The following is a 23,187-nucleotide window of genomic DNA, read 5'->3' as shown; positions in this document are numbered from 1 at the left end:
AACTATCACCGACTGAAATGTAGCTGCTGTCTATTATAATGCCTTTTAGGACTTTATATGACTGACTGGTCAAATGACTGTTCACTACACACCATACATACGTCTAGATAAACTGTAGCTTCACCACCAGAATTGGCCCCAGAGTGCTGTGTAAAAAAACTTGTTTTGAGTTTGTGCAAAGAAGAAAACCAGAAAAAGTATAAAGATAAAACTACACTGTGTGAAGGCACATATGTCTTTCACATTAGTCAGTGTACACAGACCACAGACATGTTTCAAGTCTATATTTAGAACAGATAAAATGTGGATTCATTATCATTATGACTGTAACTAACAGTAACTATCATTATTTATTCTAAATGGAGAACTTACCAAGTTGTGACATATGTGGGAAGGCCAGGTCGAGAGATTGAGAGTAAATTTAAAAAGTCAAGTGAAAATGAATTTTACAGAGCAAAAGGAAATTCTTCAGTTATTTATTTATTTAATTGACTCACAAATAAAACAGACAGTATATAATATACAGTAAACAGTATATTCATGTTGCAGATAGAACGTTTCAGGAACCTGAACTTTCTGAGCTGCTGAGGACAGCCGGGGAAGCCGATTGGTCCGAGCGGTTCTGAGCAGAGGTCAGGTTCAGGTAACCCATCTCTGCTGATCGAGACAGGGCCGCAGAGATCAAACAGTTTGGGGAAGAAGTCACACGTGGCTGCTTGGCGTGACCGCTCTGAGTATCGTCCCATAAGGTCTGGATTTCAGAAGGCTTAGGCATCATCACACTAGGGACACAATCAAAGTTCACAGACATTTAATGGTGTTTTATTTTACCAAACAAATTGGTTTTGATCAAGTTCTGAGCTGTGGTCAGACCTACCTTGAAGTTTGCACAGAGTGCGATGTACGGATCTGCTGAGGATTATATATTTTCTTCAATTCCTAATAAAACAAAATAAACATCTTCGTTAGATATATACTCAACAATTTCAGCATAATCAACCTTCCTCTTTACGGTCAACTATCTTGACAAATATATTCAATTCAGTACAGACATGTATTTTTCCCAGAGGGTGAAACATAAACACTTTGGAGACCTGCTGAGGATGTCTATGAGGCAGTACAGTCTCACAGGGTTGCTGGCATTTAAAACTACAGCCGTACCATCACCAGCAACTCTAGATCCAGAGATGAAGCAGGTTTAACTGTGCCCAGTACCTCAGCAAAGTGAAGTGACTGCATGTTCTGTAGGGTTCGTTCCAGGACAGCCAGCTGATTGGACATGTGAAGTATTTTGTTTCCCAGTTTCTTGTTTTCCATCTCTAGAAAATCCACCCTGAAGATCAAAACAAACATCTCCTCTTTGTCGGTGAACACATATTACCTAAATTACTTTTGCTATTTACTTTGAGCATCATGTCTGGACTCATGCAGTGACGTGTTGACCGACTGTGTAAATTCAATACCTGCATTTGGACAAAGCAGCTGTTAGATTACTGTCTTTCTTGTTGTGCTCTTCCTCGTTCAGCTGTTGTAACAACCTCGTCCTCTCAACAAGTAGTTTCTCATTTTCTGCAGTTATACTTGCAACGAGCTCTTTCTCCTGGTAAAGAAAAAACATTTCAATTACAAAGATAATTTATCAGCCCCAGTTTCATATCTCATTTATCTGAAAACAGGCTATACTGAGACTTGTGTCAATACAAAAATTACGCATTGCCAGAAAGTCTGTGACCATGGTTACTGAATCAATATAACATACTGTACATACAGTAGGAAAAATAAGCTGAGTAAATATGTGTTAACGTGGGTCGGGATAAAAAGTGATGTTGAAAACCATCGAGTGAATTCAAAAAGCAGGGAGAAATCTTTACACAACAGTAATTATGATACAATTTTAAATGTAATTCAAACCAGATACATTTAAAAAAAAAAAAAAAAAAAAAAATATATATATATATAGATACATTGAGAATTGCAGTGATCTGAAGTATTACTGAAATTCAATAGTCCCTCCTCGAACAATATGGTTTCTTTTGAGTAAAGCAGGACACATCTGCAAATCTACCTTTGCCAATGAATGGGAACACAGAGACAGTTCTCGCTCTATACTCTTTATCTTCTCATCTCGCCACATGGTTTCATCATCATATTTTTGTTTGGCCCAAAACAGTTTAGCCTTGTGTTTTTCCTTCATGTCGTAGTATTTACTGTAAACAGATGGACAAACATAAAACATAAAACATAAAACATAATCATATCATTCATAATCTAATCTACAATTTAAAAAGAAAGTTAGACATTGTATATTATTCTTATTATATTCTGTTTATTATTATACCATAAAGGGACACGCTGTCAAAGTTCTCAATGACCTCTACAGGATGAAAGGTCTTTGGTGTTTGCTCATACATACATATATCATTGGATGAAATTAAAGTAACAGCTTATTAGGTCTAAGACAATATTTTGTTTTGTAGTTTCTGATTAGTTTGAATATTGGAGAGTTTTTCAGCTGGCAGCAACATTACGGGCCTCTTACCTGCGCTCTTTGTCAAGGCATTTAAGGGTCTCACAGATCTCCTTCTTAAGTGTCTCACACTCATCCTGGGTGGACAGCAGATTCCTGTCTGCATTTTGATGATCAGGACACTCCTGCGGTCCACAATACAAACATCAGCAGTGACAGAGACTGATGGTTTCAGTGTTTAGTCTGTACAGTACATTATCCAACTCACTTACATCTTTACACCTTTGTCTTCTCTGGGCTTAAAACATGGTTGGTTAACTGTCTCTCCTCTTTACTACATGTAAATAGTTGCGCTAACACAAGCTAAGTTTTAATATGTAACCAGATGTAGTGCTGATATATTTCTGGTATATTCAAATATACTATATCTACCATATAAGAAATTACCATATGCAGTTTGTTTTCCTTGCACAGCTGTGATTGTGGCTCTTTATCCTCTGCTGTATAGGAGTCTTCCAGTTGCCAGTGAGTGTTTTCACCATGTTGCATATCTACCTCTTTTTGCTTCCATGGCCTTCACATAGACACACACACACACACACACACACACACACACACACACACACACACACACACACACACACTGTTAAACCTTCACTTACTGCAACATTAAGAGTTGATATGGACATAGAGTATTTACTGGAGCTGAAAGGTATGGAGGTGGAATATCCTACTTTTGATCCTGAGGATTGCGGTCTTTCTTGCAGATGGTAGCTATGGCGTTATCCAGATCTCCATGGGAATTATCCAGATGCTGTTTAAGGGAATGTATCAGACAGGATATGGAAAAGTTTTGACATAACGTAAAAGGAAAGAAGGAGGGTCTTAATCTGCCATTGCAGCCCATTTCTCTTATAAATAAACCAGATTATCAGTTACTTAATTTGCATTTAATGTAATGATCTGAAACATATTACTAATGTTTTAAATATATTGATTCACTCACTTCTGACTCCTCCTCCAAGAGGCTCTTTCTTGTCTGAGCACTGAGCGTATTTTGTAAAGCTCTGCACACCTGATTGCTCTGATTCAACTCACTTTCCTGGGACTAGAAACACAACAACAACAACAATCAGGAATGTATTGACCACGACTTCCTTTTCTTGAGTTACATTTATTTATATTAATGTGTTCAACATTATGTTTCGTGGGAATAAGATTCTCTAGAAAGACTGACTCAGTAATACAGTCCTGTTTGGTGAAAAAATAGTTTTTTTTCCACAGAGGTAACCATGTACAAACTAGTCACCACACTTTCTGATATTAATATAAAATACTTTTCTGCTGATGACAGGTGTAATCTTCCCATATAATGATCAAGGTTTTCCATAACTGGACTTACTTTAGCCAGCTCATTGGCCTGCTGAGCCTGACCCTGCACAGTCTGGAGCTGCTGCTGCTGCTGCTGCAGGGCTGACTCCAGCCGCTCCACCTCCTTCTGCAGAGATACAACCTGAGAAATGTAGCACAGATCAATGTAGGTATCTAATGTCTGTCACAGCACAGGGTTCACATTCATAATGCATTTTAGAGGTTTAACTAATGGGAGCTTTTACATTTGATAACAACACAGGCACCAAAACTTCCAAAAGGTGATTATTTGTAATTTGCAAATAATCCATGTCTTTAAAATTGACTGCACCCAAACTGAATCATTTCCATGTTTTCTCATGAATGTTACAAACATTTTTATGCGCCATAGAGAACAAATACCTCAGCATTATTTAAAGCATCGGATACTGCAACATTCTATATTCCAAAAAACACATTGAAGTCTCACATCAGCCACCCCACACACAGTGATTTCATTTGTGCTGTAATTTTATACTTGTTGCGCTTGTTCTTGTCTCCAAGCAATTTCAAGGTTAGTCTACAATTCCTAGGATATAGAGTATTTTCCCCAGGATTTTCTTTATTGACACATGACAGAGGTTATTGATGACTTAAACATACATACAGCATATTGCACTAGGAAGTTAAACTATGCAAATTAAAAAGAAGTTTCAGTGACATAAATATTGGAGATTATCAGGTGGGCTTTTAGGACTTACTGCAAGGGTTTGGAATCACACCACTTGGAGTATGTTTCATAATTACAAAGACACATTTGATGGTAGCTTTGTCAAACTACCAACTACCAATTTGCTTCAGAGAGAGATGAAATGAAGCAGTCAGATCAATGTCACTTTGTGTCTCAGTTATCTGTTCATCTTTTCCTGTGTGTATGTACTCACAGTTTGCTCCATATCTAAAAGACATCTTGTCTGAGCAGCCTGTTTCTCCTTTAAATTTCTACAGGTCGTGTTGCTCTGTGCCATCTCTGCTGCTTGGAACTAAAAAAAAAGGGACAAGGAGGTACGTTTTCAACAGGAACACACACACATGCATCCATCACATGGGTCATTTTGGAGCATTACATGAACAAGGCATTTGAACTGGTGTCTTGGCAGAAAAGTCAATCATTTAAGTGGCATCTCTGCTTTACAATACATGTTTTGCAAACTCATTGGCTTGGCCACCGTGAACCTGCACAGTCTGCAGCTGCTGCTCCGCCTGCTGATGTTGCTCCTGTAGGGCTGACTCCAACCGCTCCACCTCCTTCTGCAGACATACAACCTGAGAAAAAACATACACATGTACTGCAACTGTGTCTCTGACCAGGGTCCATGATAGTTCAGGCAAGTTAAAACCAATAAAAATTGTATCTTGACAGTATACATATATAGAAATAGTTTTTAAATGGAATTTCAATCAGTACTTGAACACTGTAGCTCTTGAATACTGTGCTACTATTCTGAATGACAGCAATTTTATTTTCACATTTAACGAGTTTAAGTAATGAGATTTACTTTAGCCAGCTCTGTGGTCCGGTCGGCCTGAACCTGCACAGTGAGGAGCTGCTGCTGCTGCAAGGCTGACTGCACCTGCTCCATCTCCTCCCGCAGAGATACAACCTGAGACAAAGACACATGATTGTTTTTTGTTTAACTAATTACTCATGTGGTTTAGTAGTGAAAAATGTCCATTATAATTTCCCCTGGCACAAGTTTATGTATTCAAATCCAAAATCCAAAGATGTACAGTTTACTGTCGAAGAAAACATTTACAAGACATATTTAATTTTCAGTTGTCGCTCCATGGTTAGCTATTCTAGACACAAGGTTGGTTACCTAACCATTGCTACAGGAAAGGCATGTGGTCAAAAGTAGCATCGACTGCTCGCTGTAACTGTCATTTAAGAAGAAGAGTTAATGCTTTATTAACACTATCAGTCCACTGCTTTGTTATTATGACTATTGGGACAGTAAGGTTGCCAGAATTAGATTTATAGACATTACAAGGGCAACAGCACTAACCATGCACTTCATTCAGGCTTAATTGTAAACTCTAACACACTCTCCCAAAAGTACGATTCATTTGCACTTTTAATATGGACCCATGGTCTGAAATAAGGTCGACTGAAATATCTGCCTCTGTTGACACAAATGAGGGAAAGGATTAATGAGTTTATTTGACCCCTCATATAATTTATCAGCTCAAAGCAATAATGACACTGAAGTGTGTGGTTCCTATCGGTACTACAGCATATTATTGAAACTGAAATGGAAATGATTGAAAGTCAAAAGTATTTTGTAGAAAACAAATTCTTTAATTCAGTGTGACCTCACCATCATCTTATCTTATCTTATCTTATCTTATCTTATCTTATCTTATCTTATCTTATCTTATCTTATCTTACCGTCTGCTGCAGAGAGCTCTTCTCAGCATCCAGGGAGCGTACCCTGCTCCTCAAGGCTCTGATCTCAAGGTCCAGACGATCGTTCAGCTCTTTGGTCTTTCGCAGTTCGACCATTTCTTTAGAAAAAAAATCAGATAATGCAATCATCAGACTATAAATAGCACATGCGGAAGAATGAAATAATCTATTATCAAGCATTCTTCTCTATGAAATACTGATTGGTTTTAAGTATACTAACTGAAAACACAAACGTTCAGAATTTAAGTGGACAGTCTTTCCTTGCTGAGCTGCAGCAGAGGGACATCAGCACAAATTTTATAGTAAAGAGAATTAATGAATGTGTATGAGTGCTAGCCATGCAATACACCGGCGACCTGGCAGCATCTAAACAGGATAGTTGAAAAGGCCAGTACCAGTTGGAGGATTCCACATCACCCCTCTCTGAGTGGTACATTCCAGCTCACCAGTGCAACACATGTAGACTTTTCTTTCTCTTTTAAGCGTTTCTAAGAGACCTGTTGAGTTCGGGTGTGAATGCCTTTGCTTTACTGTTGCGTGTGCGTCCATTGACCAGTGAGTACATTTTGTTTTGTTTTTGTTTTTTTTTGGAATTTCATGTTCACGTTTGTTCATATGGCTTTGCATTTAAGTTTGTTGCATTGGCTGTATTTTCTATTTCACCATGTTGTAGGCACATTATCTTTTGTGCAAGTGGAAATGTATCATTCATTTTTATAAGTTCAACCTGCTTTGATGAGTAAGTGGTTACTTGTTTCTTATCTGGCATCATAGTGTCTCATAGTTCCACCTTGTGGCAATGTGGCAACGGAAACTGTTCAAGCAAGGTGTTATTTATGTAATAGTTTGTACTATATTATTTTTATGTTGGTTATTTCTCCTCCTTCCAGAAACCACACACACTAAACCATATGCAACCCTGCATGCACAAAAGGGATCTTTTGACAGACCCTGTTATTCAGTTCAGTAATAAAGGCCTCCTCCTCTGAACTTCTGGACTACCAGTGATTTAATCAGTCACTTCAGTGGTGGGCTGTGATTTCGGGACCCAAGTATGAGAGAGAGGCCACTGTCAGTCAGTCTCTTCATTTTAATAGTGATGCACACAAAATAGATAGATCTGAGCTGTGTGGAGATTGTAACACAGATCTTTTATGATTATTATTTTAAAGACCTTAAACGTGAAAAAAAAAAAAAAAGTCTCACCGTATTTCTTCAGGTTTTCTACCTCCTGTTGTGCCGCCTGCAGCTCAGGCTCTGATAATCACAAATGATAGAATAAACACATATGTTTGTACAGTGCACTTTACAAAGTTCCTGGCAGAGTTTCCTCTTAAGTTAGAGCAGCGGAAGTTGGTGGAAACTTCAGTTTTAGTTCAGAAATGATGGTAAAATGACAACATTAGTAATATACAAATATTTGTTATTTAGGATCAGACTGAAAGTTTAGCAACCTTGATTTAATGAGCAGCTATTATATTATCACCATGAGGAATCTGTGAGAATGACAGTCCGTTTATCAGTAGCTGATTAATATCTCTCACCATAGGTTTTTTGAGTCAAATGTGCAGACTCCAACTCATCAGTCAAACGTCGGATCTCATTGTGAGCCATTGCCAGCCGGCGGGAGCCCTCCTCCAGATCCCGCTCCAGACGGGAACACTTCCTCTCCACACTATTTGACTGGCCAGTCAAATGCCTGGCCTCAGCCTAAAGAGAAGAGGGAAACAACTCACCACAATTGACCACAATTACAGTGACTGCCAGGCTTTGAAGGGAAGCAGTGAATACAAACAAGAATATTCAGAAATACATGCCAGAACAGACAGGAGACCTTGAGAAGTGCAGGGGATCAAGATGCATCTGTGGTGTGTGGTGTCTCGAATTTCTTCTGTCATGCAAAGTTCCCTAGTTTGTGCTGGTAACAGAGTTTAATAACGCTGGAAGAAAAAAAAGGGGGGTTGCAGTCAATGTGGATGCTGCTGAACAGAAGTTTTGAACAGACAACATGCAAAAAGATCGCCACATGCAATTCAGCAGCAACCTAAGTGCAGTTTTTAGTATTTGTTAATATTGAGTGAGATGCAGTAACATTGCTGTAGATAAAAGGACGTACAGGAATAAAAGTATGTTTGCTCTGTGACGCTTTGTGGAGTCCAAAGAGTCTCCTCCATGGACTCTGACCGTGACGTGGTGCCCCCTTGTGGGGATACTGAGGAATAACATTAGATCACAGAATTACACAATAAATCATTTGACCAGGGAGAAAATTGTATGGAAGGTGTGCTCTCATGACAACTGGAAAGCTCTCGTCAAACTAAATACAGAAAATACTGAAAGCTCTGCATATTTAGGTTCTCATAGTATCAAAGCTAGAAATCACCTTCTGACCCACGGCTCTCGCTTAAACAACATCTTTCTATCTCTTCTAACTGATAATTTTCAAATGAATGGATGTTCCTCCTCTAACCTGTCGTGCGTTGCTGTTCATCACTTGTGTCTCTGTCTGCAGCGGGCTCATTGTGTTCCCAGCACCCATCAGGTTGAAAGGATCCTCACTCGTCTCAAGTAGGGAGGCCCTCTCCACCAAGAGGTATGCCACCTGTTCACTGGGGCTGCTGTGAATCAACTCTGTGAGACCCTGCTGGTACAGCATTTTAGCCACCTCGCTTATCTGGGTGTCTATCACAATAAAGAAGGGAGAGGAAGGAAAAGGATTTATAATGTTTTATTTTCACTACTGCTGAAAATGTGGAGTTACAAGGGAGAGGTTTATGTAAATATACCCCACTAATGGCTTCACTTATACAGTATTTTGATTTACACATCTCTGCAGATTGAACAATAGAACAGGACACTTGGATTACTGCTCAAATGGAGCTTTCTTTTGCTTTATAAAGAAAGTCTTTCAGGATATGAGACAAAAGCATCTACATTATTTTCTCAAAATACACTATTACTCTATAGACAAATGCCGTACAACAATTTGGAAATGTGCATTGAAATAGTGAAGATGAAGACCCAGAGGTATGAGTTTTGCTATGTTGATGTGGTGTACTGGTAAACATTTCCAACCTTGAAGGGATATCAGCTGCCGCAGCTGGTCCTTGAGCTGATCGTTCTCATCTTGTATCTCCTGAGCCAAAACATCTTTTTGCTCTGTAAAGATGCGGATCTGCTCAAAGGACTTCCGCACCTTACAGACAGAGAGACAGAACACCAGCGTCAAATGTCGCCTTTACAGACCCTCTCTTTTGCACATTCTCACACGGCAGTGATCACTTACCTCTGCCATCTCTGCTAAGTGTTGTGAGCGCTGCTTGTCCTGGTCCCTTGTCAGACTGCTTTTTGTGCGCTGAAGAGCACGCCATAGCAAACACAGCTGAGCTTCCTTAGGGGAGTCAGAAGCAAGTCCCTCCTCACTAAACCATGTGGCAATCTGCTCCAGATCCTCCTGTTGAAAGCATTGTTGACATTATTGCATGCTAAGAGAGGGTGATGATACAGGCTCCAAAGTGAAAACACAGCAACACATGGACAAGGTTTTGAGGCAGATATGGATGATCACTGATTCCCAGCATTGTGGGTTTTCCGTAGATTGTCAGTGTTTTCATCTTCCATCTAAAATGGTTCTAAAAATTGTCCCAGAATGTGCCCAAAACTCTGAGCTAGAGAGAGACAACTGACACTTCTCTCAGCTGTGGCTTAAGTTGTTTGCACACTTTGGAGCAGCTGTGTCTTTCTGTGGAAACAGCTGGTATTGCCAGTATGGTTGTGTTGAATTACTTTTTCTATGTGCATCTGCAGAACAAAACATAATAATATCTGACTTTATCTTGTACAGTGCGCACATTTGTCACTATAAACACAAGATCTGCAGTCAGACTTGGTGAAACCCACAGAACTTTATTTTTAATTCTAGTGTATCCCAAAGTTTCTAAAGCAGCCGTACAAAAAAGAACAAACAAGAAAATTCACTCAGTGTAAACAAGATTTTGAACAAGCTGATTATGGTGTGTGATGCAGGAAACAGTTCATCACTAGTTTTACGGTGTTTAATAAACTAAAAGTCGCAGGTTTTAGTTTAGTAAAAAGAAAAAGCAAAATGTGTTCAGTACCTCTGGTTGGGCCATTTGTCCTGCGGTGAGAAGCAGCTTTCCACCGCGATACACTCACACTTTAGCTTTTATTTTTGTCGTTTTCCGAAAAAGTCCGATTGCCAACTGTCACTGCCATGGAGACAGAACGTAGCCTCCCGTTCCAGGACACACAGCGACGTAACCACGCGAACCGACCGTTGTTTTTACCCCGTAGTCTAGCGGTTATAACGGTACGTTACTAGGAGGAACGTACTCGAAACGTTCACGTCAAAACCAGCTACAGAGAGTGAAAACATAACGTGGGTTGATGCTGGAGGAAACTACTGTAAAACACCGCTTTCTGTGGCTTGAACAAGTGGCGAAGTTCTGTTAGTTCTTCTTGTGAAGACTCACGGCTTCTGCGCACTGTGACCGTGGTTCTGTTTGTGGGTCCCCGAAGGCGTCTTATGGGACCTTTTAACAGGGTGAACAGTTTGAAGTCCCCGGTAACATCAGTAAAAACGAAAACTTTGTGCAGGAACCGGAACCCATTTTACATTTGATAGTTGGCATAGTGATGGCTGTTAAATGATGTTATATGATGTTATATGATGTTATATTTACATTATAGGCAGCCAGTTTCTACTCCAGTCCTGTAGCTACAAATATTACTTGAGTATTTACATTTCTATTTTGCACTCATTATACTCCACTACAATGGCATTGTTGTTAAAGTTGATATTAAGTGGTATTACTGCGCAACATAAAATAGTTCATATTAGCATCACCTTGATCGACTACAACAGTGAAATGCTGCTCACATTTATGTAACATTCATAGTAATCCATAATAGGCTATAATTTATAGGTGATAGATGGAGGTGGACAAAGTAGGCTACACAGCGCCATTACTTGAGTCAAAGGATACACCTGGTCAAATATTACAATACAAGTGAAAGTTGTTCAGTAAAACGTTGACTTGAGTTAATGTAGCCTACAGGAGTAGCTCACTTACCTTTAAAGATACTTAAGTATGCCTATTCAAAAGTAATTTTTTTGTCAACACATTGTTCTATTGTTCCACAGTGCATTTACAGAACCTAATGACTCTGAAACAACCCACTGAATTGATTGACTTTCTTCCTGTGGGATAAAAAGCTTGTAGAATATGCTACAAAACATATAGAAATTTCCATAAAAACAACATTCAATCAACAAAAGGACAGAAAAGCATAACAGTGATTAAGTTTGGTCATGCTAAACACAGTTCACATTCAAAATGATAGGAATCTTTCTTTATTTCGAAAATTTCTAAACATGGATGTAAGACAAGGCCATGTGTGCTCTGGTGAAGAATCGTCTGCCTCTTTCTAATGTAGCCATCGTTAGTCCACTGTGCTGCCAAGTTCAAACTGAGCTGTTCAAAAATGCAGCAAGCACAACATGACTGACAGTGCAGGAGTTTGCTGTGATTGGTTTTTCTCCTGTGATGAACAAGGTATGGTCTATCACATTTTCAAAAATAAAATAAAATTCCTTAACCAATAGCTCTGCTTCAAAGTAGATACTTCATAGAAATGTAGTGGAGTCAGAAGTGCAATATTTGTCTTTTAAGTTTAGTGGAGTAAAGTCATAAGGTGCTTTAAAAATATACTCAAATACAGTACTCAAGTAAATGTACTTTGTTTATGTCCACCCCTGATAACAGATAACACTCACAGTGACCATTTCCTGCATTGAGCACTTTAACTTTTGTTAGACCTACTTAAAGTAGCCTACATTTTGTTAATAACACTGTACTCTGTGTATATTTACTTGAGTGATATTTTTAATTCTGGACTTTAATTGTAATGGAGTATTTTACAGTGTGGCATTAAGTAAATGATTAAATAAATTCTCCCTCCACTGATTATTGTTTAACTGATGAAATTTTACTCATAATTAGGTAAAGGCATCCACTGTTGCTGCAGCTGCTTGTAACTCTGCGTTCATTATACAAATAACAACATAAATTGCTATGGGGTGCAGAGTTTCTACACAATTTAATATTCTTTCTGAGGATTTGATTTTGCATGTTGTATCTTGGGTGGTCTGAGATTTCCTGCTCATTTACAGTCAAAAGTGTTCAGTAATCAGCCCTTATTTCCTGCCTTTCAATCGCCCCACTTAGGAAGTCTCCATGACCGTTGTGGTCTCCATGCCAAGCTGCACAGCTGGATGAACAGCATGAGTACATGGGCAACACTGGGACAAAAAAGTGGATTTAATAATAGAAAAATGTACCATTGCCAGCCCACACATCTACCATCGTCAGAGTTATGAAAAATATGCTTCAACTACCTGATTCTTTTTGTTCTTCAGTACGGTCGGAATGATGGATTTAATCATGCACGACCGTACAATATTTTGTTCCACATTTTACAGCAAAATGGCATGTCTGTGATATAGCTTCTGCTCTGTGTTTTCGCAGGTCCAGAGGAATGTTATTTTTGGTGCCGAGCTGGTCCAGACCTCAGATTTGAGGGGGGAGGGCAGGGAAAGTTGAGAGGAAATGGGTGTTGAGAACTCCTCCTATATCTAACTCCACATTCCTCTCCTATACCGTTCTCTCCAAGTTTTGGAGCTAAAACGTCTGAGAGGGAAGCAAGAGCACAGAGGGAGGATAGCAGCAGAAACGCAATCAAAGACGATCACTGAAGCAGATTCAAAGACACAAGCTGAAGGGTAAGAACTTCATTAACACATCTTGGTTATGTTGGATTAAACAGAATACGTATTCCTGGGTTTTTTTATTACTATCTGACACATACAGCTTAGTAAATGAGGAACCTCTTGCCCAATGGGATGCAGGTCACACCCAAATGTGATCTAAAGTTAACAGCAGATCCTTTAATGACATTGTTTGGATGTCTATGAAGATGCTTTTCTGTTCTTCCAGCATGATACACTTGTAGTTTATGTTGTCATTACTTTTGTCCTGTCTGTGCCAGGTACCTCAAGCTGTTATGTAAACCAGATGTAGTAGTATGTAATCAAACGCATGCCTCTCTGAATTGTCCACAGTCTAATAGCAACAGTGGTTTCCCTCTATGGGCAGAGCTGGGTGGGAAAGACAAACATATGCAAGGCGTAGAATACCAGGTCCCAGCAGTCTAGCTGCACAGTGAAGGGTATAAACAAAAGTTAAAAGTTTGAATCTAGCACCCACATTTGAAAATGGATTAAATGATTTGTGAAATCATGCATCAGTCTCTCTTCCTGGCCACAGGAACAAATGTGTCAGATGCACAGTGTTGGTACTATAGTCATGTTTTAGTAAAAAAATCCTGATGTACTGGTTAGGCCACATAACAACTTCTGTGTTTACTAATTTTAACAGCTGTATCTAGAAGAAGTGAAACCAAACAGCAACAAATCTTGCTTAATAATATGACTTCCCCTTATGTGGTCCCAAAGGTTTTTGGTGAAAAAGCCACACTGATTTGATGGATAGGATTATAACAGTTCTGTTCATTCTCACCAGCTTTGATACTGTACTGACTGTTGTAAAAACAAAACCCAACCTTTACACAAAAGACTTTCTCTGTATTGATAAATGAGAATAATTAAAGAAAATCGAAAAAATGTTCATATTCGTTGTGTAATGACAGATTATCTTGCTTTAAAGAACCTGAACTCAAAAGACACAATATCTTCATCAGACCGGTGGAAGATAAAGTTTGAGACCACATGCTTGTTTACAAAGGTCACAGGGCGCTGATGTTCTGATGTATTCCCCAGAGACTAGACAGCCTCTGAAGCTAGAGTGAAATCCCCCCACTGTGTGGCATGATTGTGGCTTGATAAATGAGCAGAGATTGTCAGAGTAGATGTTGAGAAGAATGATGAAAGTGCTCAGAGTTTCCTCGAGAGGCAGACAGAGAGTCCACTGTTTTAGGCCACCGCCTTGAGAAATCTGCTGGCTATTTTGAATGACATGGAAGAAAGGGACGGTCTTTAGCAATGGCAAACGGTGCTTCTTTGACTACAGAGCTTCGGTATGAATCCACCAAAAATGATTTTACAGGATTACTGGTCTTGTACTATAATCTGTAATCATAATAACATCACATGGTTGTTTGCACACAGGATACTAGAGTCTTACCTCATCTCCAAGCAGTCATGGTCTTCCTCCTCGTATCCCTAACTGTACTACATCTGGTCACCTTGGCCATGCTCCTCATCGCCACTCTGGAGAAGGTGAGATGCGCACATGAACTGGTTTATTAACTCATATTGTTCCTGTTATGCATGTCATTGTTAATTCGTGTATGAAGAAAACCAAAGACAAAAACGCTGCACATCAACTAACTGCGGTTTTTGGCATGGAGTCATTTTGAAATCTGATCCATCAGTAATTATAAACAAAATGACTGTGCGTGCCATTTGACCTAATATAGGCACAAATTCAATGTGATAAAAACTTTCTTTCACTCTATCGCTCTTTCTTTATTCTTTCTTTCTGCCTGCAGTCCTGGTGGATATGGGCTGATACAGAAATCAGAGACCTCTGGTATAACTGCTTCCATGATAATGCCACAAAGACCTGGTTGTGTGCTGCTACCAATGAAAGCGGTAAATTGTCCGAGTGCTTGTCTGAATGTTTACCTACACACTTGCAAGCTGGTTTGTTTATGTAATGGTTATATTTATATTTCTGTGTGACTGGATATTGCAAATTGTGTGGAGTTTTTAGTTTTACTTGTGAGCCAGTGTTGTGCACCTGTTCTCTCAGACTGGCTGCAGTCAGTCCAGGCCCTCATGGTCCTCTCTGTGGTCTTCTCCTCCATCTCCTTCCTGGTTTTTCTGGGCCAGCTGTTGACCATGTCAAAGGGAGGACTCTTCTACTTCACAGGCCTCTGCCAGGCGTTTGCAGGTGCTTTGAAGTCTTATTCCTTAATCCACATAAAACTGTGCAAATGAAAACCTGACATTTTATATTACAACAGGCATTTTATATTATCATTCTTCAGAGGACTCATTTCTTGTGATATACTGTATGTACTCATGTTTTGTACATGGAGGAAGTAGCCCAGATTTGGGATATCAATGGCTCAATGGCACTAGATTGTACAGGTATACCTAATGAGGCAGACAGTGTCGTCTATAAACCACGAAAATGTATGAAATAAGATCATTTCGCCTAAAATTTTTTTAACATCTTACTCTTGTAGGTTTCACAGACTTTGCGGCCTGCCTCATCTTCACCTTCCACAGAAAGGAGATCCTTAATGACTCCAGAGATCTGAGCAAAGGACGCTTTGGCTACTGCTTCATCCTGGCATGGCTGTGTGTCCCTCTGCTGCTGGTCAGTGGAGTCCTGTATGTCCACCTGCGCAAAAAGCAATGAGCCAAAAAAAGTAGAAAGGATGAAAATGAAAACCTTTTATAAAGAATGCAACTCTCGTTACTCAACTTCAATCATTTCCCAGTTATGAGTAAGCACATATTAGGAAATAAAATGACTGATAATCAAAATACCTCTTTAAAATATACAAATCTATTTTCTGTCTGAGTCAATATCCACCCTGCTGTACTACATCGTATGCGGGACATTTCATTTACATTCAAGAGCAGATCAAGAAAACTCATCAATAATGTTGTAAGATACAAAGCTCTTCTTAATGTGTCACATTTTATTACATTATTAAATAAAAATATTAGATAATGAATGCATATCTTGTGGTTGTATGATTGTGATCACGGTAAGAAAATATTGATTTCAAATGACTTGTTTTTGTATTTTGTACATACCTGTGTTTGCTTATTAAAAACAGAATTCACTGAATGTTGTATAACCATTTATTGCTTTCACCAAGTAGCAAACATGTCGTCTTCACTAAAGAGCATTGCTGTGTTTATAAGGCTAAATGTGCATACGGCCTGTTTGTTTTATATTGAGTACCTTAAGAGTAACACAGTGCAGGTGCAATCCTCTGACTTAACACTAAGGTTGTGAAAGGGTGTGTCACTTTTGTGTTTTAATCTGTCATTGTGGTGTGGCATTCATTATGTACTTTACAGCGTTAAAATATGTCTACACGATTAAATGAGAGGAATGTGATGATCAGCGAATGACTGGGGCACTTCTGTAGTATCCTATGGCCACCGTTTCTAAAGTTATTTCTACAGAAAACACTGTGGTTGCACCTGACACCTTTTAGATGTCAGATACGCTGTTGCATGTTTCTCTTCTACAAACCTACCTGTCCGGCTGAACCAGTCCAAGAAGAAGACAGTGAGGCAAACAGCAGCCTGTACATAAATATAGGATGCAAGTCAATGTTATTCGCCAAGCACCTCACACTCTTTTAGGAAGTGTATGAAGTGAACCCAGAAAATTAGAGACTGTATTTTTTATTTAAATCCTGCAGCTATGGGAGACAGAAGAGGTACAGTAGGATATAACATCATGATTGTGTGTCTGAGCAGCTCAACAATCTGTCAGCTGCACAGAATCTCTGGAATCTGAGAACAATGTAGGTAACAGGGAGTGGAGAGGTTGAGAGGTATGAGATGACAGGCAGGGGAGGAGACACATCTTCTAACAACTTATGATTAACACTGGAGCCTGAGAGAGATGAGACATACTACCCAGGAGGTGAGTTTCACAATGTGTTTGTTTCTTTATTTATCTTCTTTTTTTTTTTTTTTTTTTAAGTGTGTTAAAATTTACTTTTTTTTAACACAACCTGTTGATTTTTCTCTTATGTCAACAAGAGCTGGGGAACAAGGCTGCTGCAGAACAAATGTTTTCAGGACTGAACTTGTGCACGTTGAACATGCTTAAGAAGGAGCGACGTGAAGCAGAAATATCAAGACATCTGATGATTCCTGGGTAGCTGTTGACAACATGGAAATATTGTGATTTTTCTTTTTTCTTTTTTTGCCAGAGGGATGAATGACATCATCGCTTTTGTTAAATTGAAGGGTGACATGAGCCGGCCTGGAATGGTCTCGTTTTCACACAACTGTTGTCAGTAGTGGGAACCTCAATAGATAGCACTTTTTCCCGGAGACACACCAGACTGCAGTCATGTCAAACTCTCAGGAGCAGAGCCTTGATGAGAACGCAGTGTTCCTCCCAGTCAATGAGTCCTCCCCAGAGTTCATCTACTGTGAGAAGGAGCGACAAGCGGTGGAGACACTCCTGAATTCAGGACCAGAGGCGTTCTACAGCTCCAGTAGCGCAGAGCAACCCGGCAGCTTCTTGTCTTCTGAAGAGGTCAGCCAGATAACCAGCTGGGCCCAGGACTATCGCTCTAACCAGCTGCAGGTACAGCGGGAGGAGAATGGAGTGGAAGGCAGCTCAGAGATGGAGGACTTCTGTTCCACCTATTTCCCTTGCCACTCAGACATACCAACCCCAGACCTAGACCTTGGCTGGCCTGAAAAAGGCCCCTGGGTTCCAAAGGGAAGCGTAACAGTCCACACCAGTCCCCCAGCTGAAGGAGAACCTCCTGTCAGAGAGATAATACGACGGCACTTACAAAAGGCCAGGAAAGTATGCAAATATGATTAATAAGATTTAATTTTATGGATGAACACAACAAACATTTTCACATGGGTAGAAGTGAACTACATATGTACAAATTTGAGGAATACATGAATATTTACATTTTCTGAGACTTTATACTGTCAAACCAGAATTCAGCAGAAAGTTTACTTGTTGCGTCAGTATTTGTTTAATGCTTTAGTTAATACTTACTTTGCATATTAAGATTTTCATGCTAAAAACATTGATGAAATAATAAAATATGAAGCACTGCTTCAGTTTGAACCCTCCAACATTAAATACAAGTCACAGTAAACAATACGATGAAATACACTTTTGAGGTGAATTCTTATACTTATAAAAAGCATTCCTTAGAGTGAGTATTTTTACTCTTCAGCATTATAATTTCACTGTAACCTCTTCAGTTTTAGCATCTGAATACTCTTTCCACTGCTGCATCCAAGAGAATTTTCATCGGTGAACAATAAGAAAGGAAAAGAGGGTCTTTTTCTGAGTAATATTTTTGTGTACCATACAGGTAATTGCCATTGTGACAGACAGGCTGACAGATGGTGCAATAATTGGCGATTTACACTACGCTGCCTCCCATGGTGTCGCTGTCTACATCATCCTGAACCAAAGATCCATTCAGGAGAATTTCACTCTCAACAGGCTCAGGCATCCGGTGAGTGACGAATCAGCACACACCTAGCAGCTATCCTCTTGTTTACTGTATGTTCAACAGATCAACACATTTGCCTATGTAATTGTTGTCTCTTTTAACAAATATCACACCAGAAGGCAAGTGTACATCAGTTTCATTAAAAACTTGACACACTGTAGATGTGCTGTTGAACTGTTGTGCTTTTCTTTGGTATACTTATGCTAGGAATGTACTTTTGGTTGCACATAGCTAAACTGGTTGCTCAGCATTCAGTGTTTTCTGTGTCTCTCAAGCAGAGAAATACCTGAAGATCCTATTTTCATGAATGCTCTACATGAAATTGATGAACACGGCTGAACAGAAGTTAAAATTCTATGTCAGTTTCTATAATTGAGCTACAGACTAATGATCAGCTGATCCAAGACATTCACTTTGTTATGGCATGGTGTGCCACTTTGGTCCAGACTGGAAACATCTCAACAATTACTGGGTGGATAACCACAAAATTTGGCACAGATATCTTTGGTGCTCAGAGGATGAACTCTAATGACATTCATGATCTCATGACATTTTATCTGGTGCCACCAGCTGGTCAAAATATTAACTTGTCCTGTGAAATAGTTCAACATCTACTCGATTGATTGCCATGAAATTTGGTACAGACATTGGCTGTATCCTCATCACTTTGGTGCTCACCTGACTATTTGTCTAGCACCATCATCAGGACAAATTTTCAAACAGGTGAATACTTTAGTTCATGACCAAACACCTGAAAAAAGAAGAAGAACATTCCTGTCATTCTTACTTTCTGTTGAGCAACATTTGCTGATCTCGACTAATTAAGCTGCTTACTCACTAAACAAAGACAGTGAACATGGTAAACATTATATTATACCTGCTATACATAAGCATGTTGGCATTGTCACTATGGGCATGTAAGCATGCCGTCATTAGCGTTTAGCTTGAGGCACTGCTGAGCCAAAGTACAGCTTGGCATGGCTGCACAGACCTTGTGTAGGGAGATATTAAACACTAGGTCATTTATTTCATCTATCCATCATGGATAAACACCAAGTTTGAATGCAATTCAGTCTTGAGTTTCAGCTTAATCTTGTGATCTGGCAGAACATGCGGGTCCGTGTTCTTGGAGGGAAAACCTTCTGTTCGAGGACGGGAAGAACGGTGGTCGGGGAAATGAAAGACAAGTTCCTTCTAGTGGATTTAGAGACAGTGATTCATGGCAGCTATAGGTAAACAGACATTCCTGTCTACCCTTTTCCTTTTACAGGTGTTTCACACACTTGAGAGTGATCTAACAAACTGTCTTTGTACTCTGCAGCCTCACATGGACGGACGCCCACCTGCACCGGCAGCTGATCACTGTTCTTCGCGGAACAATTGTTGACTCATTTGATAGAGAGTTCAGGATCCTTTTTGCTGCTTCGCTCCCAGTCCCAGACACATGGAGGGTTGCAGGTACCCACGTAGAAGTGACTCATCAGCTGAAAGACTTCTCAGGTCTCCGCTTCCAAAAACAACTCTCTTTGGAGCTTGAGGTTTTCAGCCCCCCGTCTCCACCTGCTGATTCCCTCCTGGACTGGGAAGCCATGGGTGTTGTCCAGAGAGACAGCTGTTTCAGTCCTCTTAATCAACATGGGGAAATGCCACTGAAGAATAACATACTGTTTGATAAAAAAGCTACTATTATGGACACCTTTGCCGACAATGGAAACCAATTTGTGAATAAAAAAAGGTACATGGATCATCTTGATTTAACCAGTCTTAGACACCATTAGTGAGGCCTTGAAGTGTCTTTGGATCAAGTAGGCTATATTTATTTAAGTGTTGTATGCTGTACAGGAAATTTCTTTAAATGGATTCTAAATGGATTTCCCCTTCAAAATGTTTATAATTTGAACTACAGATTGTTTGCAGGACCTCACTGATCTCTTTTTGTATTTGACAGGGTATATGAAAACACCTCTCCAGTGACAAACCATGTGCCAGATAAATCTACAACCTTCGAGTGAGTCTTGTTGTAGCCAATTTTGACATACTGATTAAGAGTATTGGGAATGTTTGTGGTTTTTTTCTGCTAATGTTTTTTTTTTACATATCTTTCCCTGGGATGTTGATTATTATCATTATAATCATAGCAAGACACAGCCCTTACCAAAACACCAGACAGCTCCAGAAATAATGAAGAGGTAAGACACAAAAGATGAAGAAAAAACACATTGAATGAGTTACTACGGAAATGGAATATCCAAAATATGTGGTAATGTGTTTGTTTTTTTTTTCTTCTGAAGCGTGGAATACATATTAGAAAAGACAATGTCCAGGCAGCTCTCCGCAGAGAGGAGCACCAATTTTGATGACAGAACAACATCAAGACTTGACAATAAAACAGCAGAAGCAACATACAATTTGGTCAGTCCTTCTAATACAAAGACAAGAGAGCAATTAAGGAGGGAGTCCATCTTGGAGGAGAAGAGCAGCATGGATAAAACTAGCCCCAAAGTGGAGAACACACCCTCTTCTAGAGTAAGTAACTGGTCTTTGCAGTCAAAACACTTGACTTACCTCTGATACAAAGATGCTGGGGACATTGAGATGCATTTCTCTCCTCACAGAAACCTATAATCCTGAGGGTGCCGCAGTCTGAGAGCTTCAGCTCTGTGAGTGACATCATGAAGAGGATTCAGTCTCAGCAGAGCACGTCAAGACCGACCAAGAAAGGATCAAATGCCATGTCAGAAGTTAGCCGGTCCATGATGGACCTGAGCATATACAACACAGATACAAGTGATGACAGAGTCCCAGTGCCAAGGTTTAAAGCCAGTGTAAGTGTGTAGATTAGTTTTAGTTCACTGCATTAACCTGCAAGAAGTAATTAAATGTTTTAAGTGCTCTAAACGCTCAGATAAATTGCCATTAACTCAAAATTGTACAGTAGTTAATTAATGTACTGTCAATCTCTGTTTCCTTGACAGTGCTTTGACCCGGGTCAGATGACGCCTGCTGTTGCTCTGATGAAGAATAGGAACAATGAACAATCTTTATTCAACAGAACTCCTATAAACCTTCTGCCCCAAGACAGGCCCCGCAGTTCCAGTTATGGTCTCAGGTTGGACTGGAGGAGGTCGCTGGCAGAGAGAGAAGGGGAACAATAATGAAGAGAGAGGACAAAAATACATGAGCAGGATCTTCTGTAACAACATGGCAGCTGCCAGCAGTGGACCTTTGCAGTGTTAATTACCCCAAATAATCCAAAAACAGACAGTGACTCTGATAACAAAACTATTGTTAATATGCAGGATGTATAAGTTTTATCTTTTGGTGCAATGTCCCACTGAATCTGATGACTAGATCTTTCACTGAATGCTGTATATAGTGCTTTACTTTATGTTTAAATAAATAAAATCTATGCTGCTAATAATGTACAGCTGAACAGTACTCACAAAGTCAGTTGCATATGTGCTACCAAGAAGAAATTTACTGACTTTTTAAATGTATCTTTAAAATGATCTGCAGGGTTTGGGTGAGTGCCTGGACTCACAACTTCAGTATTTCAATTTAAAAATGCTGAGAGACAAACTTTAGGCTGGGGAAGTAGAAATAAGGAAATGTAGTATTAAAAGACTGGTGGAGACAGGGGACAAACAGTGAGAGGTTGGGGAAGATATTTATTTTGGTGACTTTTGGAAACAGGAACCTTATGAATATTAACAATCTTCATCTTCCTGCACATTTCACAAACAGATCAGATACATGGGTCCTAACTTAAAACTGTTTTTGTGTTTTTCATCCACACCAGTGTTGGTACCATGGGTGGCAATATCAGTTGGCTTGTCAGTCCACCACTTTGGTCCAGACTGAAATATATCAAGAACTGTTGGAAGCAATGACATGAAATTTTAATTAGACATTCAAGGTCCCCCAGAGGATGACGCGTAATGACTATGTTGAGCCTGTGGCCCTCCTTTTGGCGCCACCAGCAAGTCAAAGTTTTCACTTCTACTGGACAGATTGGCATGAAAATTTTGTACAGAAAACATATCTGACTTACGTTATCTCTCTGACTTTCGCTCTTGTGCCACCATGAGGTTGACATTTGTGGCTTTAAATGAAACATCTGTTGGATGGATGAGAATTGAAACGTTCAAGCCTCCCTCCCTCAGAATAGATTGTAATCATTATGGTGATCCCCTCACTTTTCATCTAGTGAGGTCAAAATTCTAATTTGACCCTTTGTTTATGACCAAGAAGCAAAACTAATGATATCCCGATCAGCCTCCGATATACTGTTTGTTAGCAAATACCTGCACTAAGACAGTGAAGATGATGTAAACATTATATCTGCTTAACATCTGCTTGAATGCAAACTCTTGTTAAAATGTTTTCAACATTGTACATAGATTTATACATAGAAGGATTTTCCCTCTCCTTGCTAATTAATTGTTACCTATTTGTCATTTGTTTGATTTCACCTGTGCAAATAAACTTAACTCAAACTATTCTATATGAGGGTATGAAGTTCTGCTGTTACACACTCCAGTGCGCTAGGTGGCGCCGTGCACCTTTCACTTTCACACAGTTTTTTCGACCCCCTTCAGAACTGAAGAAG

At 39.5% G+C, this 23,187-nt stretch overlaps 3 protein-coding genes across 3 annotated transcripts; 2 read left to right on the top strand and 1 right to left on the bottom strand.

The window, feature by feature from the left end:
• Positions 1-460: 460 nt before the first annotated feature.
• si:dkey-264d12.5 (coiled-coil domain-containing protein 30) lies at positions 461-12,840 on the bottom strand. The gene is made up of 21 exons (XM_056364667.1): positions 10,403-12,840; positions 9,571-9,738; positions 9,360-9,480; positions 8,755-8,966; positions 8,401-8,496; positions 7,829-7,994; positions 7,491-7,541; positions 6,267-6,382; positions 5,377-5,481; positions 5,054-5,143; positions 4,762-4,860; positions 3,870-3,980; positions 3,474-3,575; positions 3,202-3,281; positions 2,915-3,041; positions 2,540-2,652; positions 2,066-2,207; positions 1,464-1,600; positions 1,216-1,333; positions 878-939; positions 461-782 (listed from the first exon to the last, which is right to left on the bottom strand). The coding sequence occupies exons 1-21, from the start codon at positions 10,415-10,417 to the stop codon at positions 560-562; spliced, it is 2,454 nt and encodes an 817-aa protein (XP_056220642.1). The 5' UTR covers positions 10,418-12,840; the 3' UTR covers positions 461-559.
• Positions 12,841-12,977: 137 nt separating this feature from the next.
• On the top strand, positions 12,978-16,189 carry emp3a (epithelial membrane protein 3a). Its single transcript, XM_056364678.1, has 5 exons — positions 12,978-13,086; positions 14,491-14,601; positions 14,874-14,976; positions 15,137-15,277; positions 15,576-16,189. Exons 2-5 carry the CDS (start codon positions 14,524-14,526, stop codon positions 15,749-15,751), a joined length of 498 nt encoding a protein of 165 aa, XP_056220653.1. The 5' UTR covers positions 12,978-13,086; positions 14,491-14,523; the 3' UTR covers positions 15,752-16,189.
• A 769-nt stretch (positions 16,190-16,958) lies between these two features.
• fam83e (family with sequence similarity 83 member E) lies at positions 16,959-23,058 on the top strand. Its single transcript, XM_056400275.1, has 10 exons — positions 16,959-17,002; positions 17,122-17,905; positions 18,435-18,581; positions 19,686-19,810; positions 19,900-20,313; positions 20,527-20,586; positions 20,717-20,767; positions 20,870-21,104; positions 21,194-21,403; positions 21,554-23,058. The coding sequence occupies exons 2-10, from the start codon at positions 17,438-17,440 to the stop codon at positions 21,731-21,733; spliced, it is 1,890 nt and encodes a 629-aa protein (XP_056256250.1). The 5' UTR covers positions 16,959-17,002; positions 17,122-17,437; the 3' UTR covers positions 21,734-23,058.
• The last annotated feature ends 129 nt before the right edge of the window (positions 23,059-23,187 follow it).

This window comes from Seriola aureovittata, chromosome 2 (genome assembly GCF_021018895.1).
Source record: "Seriola aureovittata isolate HTS-2021-v1 ecotype China chromosome 2, ASM2101889v1, whole genome shotgun sequence".
NCBI lineage: Eukaryota > Metazoa > Chordata > Actinopteri > Carangiformes > Carangidae > Seriola > Seriola aureovittata.
Note: the sequence above shows the minus strand (reverse complement) of the source record. Positions and strands in the feature narration are given on the sequence as shown.